This window comes from Triticum dicoccoides, chromosome 5B (genome assembly GCF_002162155.2).
Source record: "Triticum dicoccoides isolate Atlit2015 ecotype Zavitan chromosome 5B, WEW_v2.0, whole genome shotgun sequence".
Taxonomy (NCBI): Eukaryota; Viridiplantae; Streptophyta; class Magnoliopsida; order Poales; family Poaceae; genus Triticum; species Triticum dicoccoides.
In genome coordinates, this window is record NC_041389.1 from 718292594 (window position 1) to 718299751 (window position 7158).

The 7158-nt window shown below is 49.1% G+C and overlaps 1 protein-coding gene across 2 annotated transcripts; it reads left to right on the forward strand.

Moving 5' to 3' along the window:
* The first annotated feature begins 985 nt into the window (after positions 1-985).
* On the forward strand, positions 986-3780 carry LOC119312942 (cysteine-rich receptor-like protein kinase 10). Of its 2 annotated transcripts, none has more exons than XM_037588734.1 (7): positions 986-1851; positions 1959-2048; positions 2144-2283; positions 2403-2613; positions 2772-3012; positions 3109-3259; positions 3347-3527. In XM_037588734.1, exons 1-7 carry the CDS (start codon positions 1050-1052, stop codon positions 3389-3391), a joined length of 1680 nt encoding a protein of 559 aa, XP_037444631.1. In that variant the 5' UTR covers positions 986-1049; the 3' UTR covers positions 3392-3527. The 2 variants fall into 2 exon arrangements, with proteins under 2 accessions (XP_037444631.1, XP_037444630.1); XM_037588733.1 differs by having other exon boundaries at positions 988-1851; positions 3357-3780.
* The last annotated feature ends 3378 nt before the right edge of the window (positions 3781-7158 follow it).

Sequence of the window (7158 nt, forward strand, 5' to 3'; positions counted from 1 at the left end):
GCTGGTCCCCCTGTCTCCGCCACTGTATGGTAGGGTTTCGATGCCACCAGTAGATATGTGAATGGTGTGGAGGACACGATCAATACTGGGCGTTTTCAACAATATGTACGATGCTGACAGCTTGTGTTGACTAACACAACGACATGGGTCAATACTATGTATGCACCCACTGACCCACAGGCTAGCTGGCTCGCTGGTGTTGCGTGGAGCCAATTGATCGTGCATGCATGCATCTTGCCGGCAACTTGTGGTGTGCTTACGTGGACATCATTTATTAATCAAAAAATCATTTATTAATCAACAATGATAAGTATCCGACATCGGGTACGAGCACATGTCAAATCAAAAAAAAAATTAGGCAACTCTAGTGACGCACAAACGGAAAGTTAGTTGACATGCGATAATTTTCTGTTAAAAAATAAATTAAAGCACGAAGTTATCATGCTTATCAACTAAATTTGTTATCCCCGTACCACTAAACTTGTTGTAAAAACATTCGATTTGCCATGTGCTCGTACCTGACATTGGGACGTTTATCAGGTTCCTTATTAATTGCCATGCACTATTGCAGTTGTTTTTTAAAAAAAATCGAGCACGCCACTCTGGACTCGCAAGCGGAAGTTCTAAAACTTCAGTGCCCTCGTAAGAAAAACAAAAGAGCATGGAGTATTATTCAACAATATGTACGATGCTGTATCGCTCGCTGGGGTCCCATATATCGCCGCACTCATAAACCTGCGCTTTGCTTTTTTATTCTCGATCGCTAGCCGGCTTGACCTGCTCCAGACCAAGTGAATTTGTATTGTTATTCAAGAAATTAAGTCCATGTAAATCGTGCATCATTTTGTTTTCAAAAAGGATTAAATCGTGCATCATTTTGTGCTAAAATTACCGAAAATGATCAAAACAACGATTTTTGCCGCTGGAAAGGTTCCAGTGACCTCTTATTTTTTTCCAAGTGACCATTGTTGATACATCTCATCTGGCACAACAAAAACCACAACTTGCTGCAGTCTCTCTCGTAGCTAGCTAGTCGTGTTAGCTTTGCCATGGCGGCCATCATCATCCTGCTCCTCCTCCTACTCAGTGCACCGTCTCTGTATCTCGTGGCCGCCGACGACTTCTGCGACAACGTCAAGGCCGTGGCAGCCATCCTCTCCAAGAACGCCTCCGCTTCCCCGGTGCACTTCGCCAGCGCCACCTACGGCCAAGCCCCCGACGTGGTCTCCGCGCTCGCGCTCTGCGGCGGCGACATCCTCGACGGCTCCGCCTGTGCCGGCTGCATCACCAGCTGGTTCGACAAGCAGGCGCTCAACCAGACGCAGTGCGCCAGGGCCGGCTCCAACTACCGGGACTGCATCATCGCCTACGGCGGCGCCGCCGACAACATCCTCGGGGCGCCCTCCAACGCCACCGGAGGGCGCGGCGACAACACGCCGCCCTTCGAGGACTGGAGCATCAGGAACGTCTCGGTCTCGGGCGGCGCCGGCGCCGTCCCCCTCGTCGTCGGTCTCACCCGCGAGCTGCTGGCGGCGACTGCGGAGAAGGCGGCCGCCGTGGCTCCGAGCCGGTATGCCACCGGCGTCATGGACTTTCAGAGCGTGACAACCTACCCGAGGGTGTACTCACAGTCTCGGTGCACGCCGGACCTGCCCGCCGACGAGTGCTTGGCGTGCCTGCGCCGTCTCCTCGGCATGGTCAACTCCAGCATGTCCCTGCGCATGGGTGGGCAGATGGGTGTCACGCGGTGTTATTTCAGGTATGACGCGTTTCAGTTCTACTCTGGTCAGCCACTGCTAAGTCTGCCGGCGCCGGCGCCGGCGGCAGCTCCGACTCCGAACAAAAGCAGGAGTAAGTCGTCGGAGTAGCGAATAAATAAATAAAATACAGTGACTAAGCAGAGGCCCTTCGTCGCTACAGTAATTAACATTATTGTTTACACTGTTGATATCAATCAGGGAGCATGTTATGGGTAATTCCCGTAGTTGTAGTTCCTCTAACTGCAGCTGCATTTCTCCTCTTCATCTGTTACTATCGTCGGAGAAAAGGTACGCTATTTATTTAGTGGAATGATGATTAATTAGTGGTAATTAATAATGTTACTGAGTATGTTACTTAATGCTAATGATGTTGCTCAAGCTAGGATCAAGATATGCAAGGAGGAAGATGCAAGAGAAAAACTCGGAGTTCTCTTTCTTTGATTTTGCAGAGCTAGTGGATGCTACAAGTAATTTCTCAGAGGAAAACAAACTTGGAGAAGGTGGCTTTGGCACTGTCTACAAGGTAATCTTATTAGTAGGATTTTCATCTTTTATATCTGCTGGCCTATCTACATACAGCATATATTTATTGCTGATAAAATGGGAGAGGGGTCTAACATTTGAATAGGAAATTCTTCCCAGGGCCAGCTTCCAGACGGGTTGGAGATAGCGGTCAAGAGACTTGATTCACTTTCACGACAGGGTTTCATAGAGTTCCAAAATGAACTCCAGCTCATAGCCAAACTCCAGCACATAAATTTGGTTAGGCTCTTGGGATGCTGCTCTCAAGAGGAGGAGAAAATATTGGTCTATGAATACTTGCCCAACAAAAGCCTGGATCACTTCATCTTTGGTATGCATTTACGTATCTTACTTTACTTTAATAATTATCCCTTCGATGCTCGATCAAAATGGCTAAAATATATCCAAATACAACTTATTTTCATTTGTCTAGGTGTCTTTATCCTAGCCTGTTATACTAATAGTAATATCTAATTGTTGCATGTGTAGATGAGGATAAAAGAGCTTTACTGGATTGGTCAAAACTTGTTGCAATAATTGAGGGAATAGCGCATGGACTTCTTTACCTGCATAAGCACTCCCGGTTGCTTGTTATACATCGAGACCTTAAACCAAGCAATATTCTCCTGGACAGCGAAATGAATCCAAAAATCTCAGATTTCGGGTTAGCAAAAATATTCAGCTCAACTGACACCGAAGCAAACACCACAAGAAGAGTGGTTGGCACATAGTAAGTTTCTCATATAAAAAAATCCAATCACAATTATACATATTACAATTTAACTAGAAAAAAAGTAGTCTTAACTTGTATCATATGCCATTTTAGTGGCTACATGGCCCCTGAGTATGCTTCAAAAGGCATCTTCTCTATTAAATCCGATGTCTTCAGCTTCGGTGTAATCATTTTGGAGATCCTTAGTGGAAAACAGAATTCTGGTCAGCAACAATGTGGAGATTTCATCAATCTGCTTGGACATGTGAGCATATAACTTAAGCTTGTAAAATTGTACTTTTTTTTTGCTTGTAAAATTGTACTGTTCACTAACCTAATTTGTGTAATGGAGTTGCAAACAGGCATGGCAATTATGGGAAGATGGAAAGTGGTTTGATCTCGTCGATTCATCATTTGTTCCGCACAGTCACTCGGCAAAGATGATGAGGTGCATTAACGTAGCATTGTTGTGTGTACAAGAGAATGCAGTTGAACGACCAACCATGGGAGATGTTGTTTCAATGGTAGGCAGTGAGACTATGATCTTGGATGAGCCTAAGCAGCCAGCATATATCAACGTAAGAGTGGGAAATGAACAAGCGTCCACTGCTCCGGAGTCAGATAGTATTAGTGATATGACCTTATCTGTCACAACTCCGAGATAGTCTTTTTTCTTCATGTTATGATTTTTATTGACATGTTGTAGTATTCACAAAACTTAGATGTTGTATAATCCATACGTTTAAGTGTTGTCTCAAATGTGAAATCTAGATGAAAAGCTGTAAATAGTATAACTCGTGTCAAATGTAAAATTTAGAGGTAAAAAATAGTAGGATTCACTCTACAATTAAATGAGGACAAACCATCAAATTCCCCAAAATTATGCTAACCCATTCACCAAGATCACACGACATAGTGACCACGAACCGGTGGGCGCATGTCCTTCTCAGGTGTGGCGGCAACTCCCTACTCTACTGACGGTGGCAAAAGCATGCATACTCCACTCGACATGACTGCAACTCCCATCGAGACAAGCCACGATGACAGCGCCCGCCATAGCAAGCAGCAATGCCATCTCCATGCTCGACGAGTGGACGTCCACGTCTCGATCCACCCGGGGTACATCATTTTTCTCTGGAGCAACATGCCACATCCTTCGCCCGACGCGCTTCAGCTGGCCTTTGATCTCCTCTAAGATGGCCACGTCAATTCCAACCTCCAATCTTTACATCCTCCCCAAGAAAAGCCCATGCAATTAGGTTCCCTCCTCCCATCGGCACTGTCATCAATCCGTCCCATCTGCGATGGCCTTTGGGCCATTGAGGTGCAGAGGACCCCCCCACCCCCACCTCGTTCCGCCTGTGGGAGGGACCCCGCTATCTTCTTGGTTGTGTTTCGGCGGCGAAGTCCCTCAGTAGGAATAATGTTTCACTTTTGATTCCCCTCCCCATGGCATGTCTATCATCGTTGGCGGACGTGTGGAGGTGTGACTCCGTCAGATTCTGTGATTCGATCGGTGCGGTGTTCGGTGGACTTGTTTGGATATAGTCTCCGTTTGAGTGCTTACAGGTTTAATCCTCTCAATGAATGGCTCTCTTCATCAACAATGGTTGTTTCTCTGTTCCGCTGGCCCCGTGGGACCTTAGCACAACGACTTTCTAACTGTCTACTACAATATGGTTTGTCTGACTCTGGTGAGGGAAGAGCTACGATGACGGCGCGCCTTTGGCTCGTTCCCATGCTTGTAGTTGTCTCTAGGTGTTCCACGGACCTTTTACTTTTTGCGAATGAGGTGGTCCACGGACCTGATTGTAATTTTTGTTACCTCTAGTGTTCTCTGAACTGTTATGATTGATTATCAATAAATCGGAAGTTTCTCTGGATTTTGTTTTCCAATCCCCAAATAGTCCACCTGATCTTTGCGTTCATTTTACCGCAGCCTGATTGCATGTACATATTGGATGACTATTTTTCTTCACCTTCTGCAATACTAGCCCGGTCCCTGGCGTAGTTAGAGCACTTACTGCCTTCTTAGAGCGGGTGGACGTACAGCAGGTTGGATAGTGATTAGACCACTTGTTCAGTAAACGACGATGTTACTCTGAAATAAATAATTCATCCGAACATAACGGTACGTATGCAGTACTTGACATCTGTAGTGATCAGACCACTTGAGCAGCGAACGACGATGACCGTACCCAAACAAAGTACTTGCCGGCTATATATACAGGAGAAGCTCAAATTACCAGCCAAACAGTTCCAGTTGGCCGGCCAAAGCATGCTGTGAAGCAAATCAGTGGTCGCGCCACAGTTTCCAGCATGTCAACTTGTCAATTGGTATCTTATCGTACGTAATTTATACTTGTTTATGTTAGCTAGCTTACCAAGAACTTTGCTGTCACCGTGCGTGGATGCAGTGCATGCTGGATCAACTTGCATCGTTAGGTGCATGTGATGCCATTATATATCATGGAGGACTAGATAAGCAAGCTTGTCCTTCTGCAAGACATGCATTATTGCCGTGCGTGCGTACATGCTGGATCAACTTGAGTCTTGCTTGTCGAGAAATTAGGCATTAGTCTTGCTTGTGCAAACTGAATCAACTTCTCTTCTTCTGCAACAATGGGGCCGCCTTTGGCCTCTTTTTGCACATGATATACACGTGTTTGTTTTCTTTGTGCCACACAGTGTTCTACTACCTCTGTCTAAGACGTCTTACATTTGTTTTTACAGAGAGAGTATTTTGAAAGCAACGGCCAACAGACTGCATGGCTAGACTTTCTTCCCACTTGTCAGAGCAATAGTGCACTGCATTTCCGCGGCCAGATGAAAGTAACATTTCCACATTCCACGCCAAACACGCACGGTTATTAGTTATTGATGACGATCGAACAGAGACCAGGAAATATATAGACAATCACAATTTCTTTGCATTTTCCCGAGTGAAAGCAACGACAAACCAAAACAATCAGGGCAGGCAGAACGCTAATTTGTTGCAAGGGCATGGCATACAATTTGGGACTCTCCCGACCCCCGCGTCGCCTGGCTCGGGCGGCACGGGGGAACCTAGCGCTGCCGCCGCAAGGGCCCTCCTCTCCCCACTCCCCCACATCGCCGCCGCTGGAGGGGCCGCCGGCGAAGCCCGCGCGTGCCCCAGGGAAGGTGGCGGCGGAGCATTTTTTCCCCTTCCCGCGGCGAGGCGCGTGCGCGCGGTGCCGCGGGATTTGGGCTTTGCCCCGCGGTGGTCTCCCATGGCGCATCCGACGGTGAGGCGGCGGTTCGTCGGCATCACCGCTCCCCTGGTGCAGCGACTCGGTCGGTTGAGGAGCTGCGGCGGTCGGCAGGTGCAGCGTCCCGACGGCGTGCTTTGGCCTCCGGCGGTGCGGCTCCAGATGCGCTGCTCACAGCCCTACTGATGGCTGACTCCGAGACGGCTTCTGGAGAGCCTGGCTCCGGCGGGCTCCAGATCTGGTGCCTGCGAGCCTGTAGGCCGATGGGCCTAGGCGGGCCTCGTCCATTCGTTGGCTGTAGGTGGCTGGGGTGCGGCGAGAGGCTAGATGGTGATCCGGTTGCGGCCGGATCTGCTTGGTGGCTCTCCGGTGCTGCTGGCGCGGTGGCTCTACGAGAGGTGGGCGGGTCAGCGAAGGTGCAGTGCGTGAGGGTGCTGGCGGTGTTGGATATGCTCTGGGCGAAAGCTTGCTGGCTGGCGGCGTCGGCGTCCGTGGGCGTCGTTCAACCTCCTTGGAGGCGCTGTTGTGGAGTGCCACATCCTCTTACACCCTCGGATCTTGGTCTTCGGGTGAAAGCCTAAGGCCCGGTTGGGTCGGGCGATGGCGTCGACATTGTCGCTTCCCTCTTTGGGGCGTCGCCTTGAAGAGCTTCATATCCCGTTTGCACGTTTCATGGGCTGGACGCTCGCGGCATTGTGGTCGGCTGGTGCCCGTCCGGCAATGCGGATGTTTGCGCGGCTTCCTGTTTGTGGCAACAATGGGCGGCTTCGAGTGGAGTCAGGCTGATGGGTCTTGGTAGTCGGTCTCTTTCGGCGTGTTCGAGGAGTCGTCGTGCCTCGCTTTGTCTTCCTGTAGTCGGAGTTGCTGAGGAGAGTCCCTTGCGGTGACGATGACACGAGACGGGTGGTCGGCTCTCGCGCTGGCTCGACACAAG

Excerpts from the sequence above, each read along its gene's own strand:
- LOC119312942 (XM_037588733.1), top strand. The coding sequence starts at position 1,050 with ATGGCGGCCATCATCATCCTGCTCCTCCTCCTACTCAGTGCACCGTCT. Across the intron at positions 2,049-2,143 it reads TTACTATCGTCGGAGAAAAG|GATCAAGATATGCAAGGAGG; the intron begins GTACGCTATTTA and ends TGCTCAAGCTAG. Across the intron at positions 2,614-2,771 it reads CCTGGATCACTTCATCTTTG|ATGAGGATAAAAGAGCTTTA; the intron begins GTATGCATTTAC and ends TTGCATGTGTAG.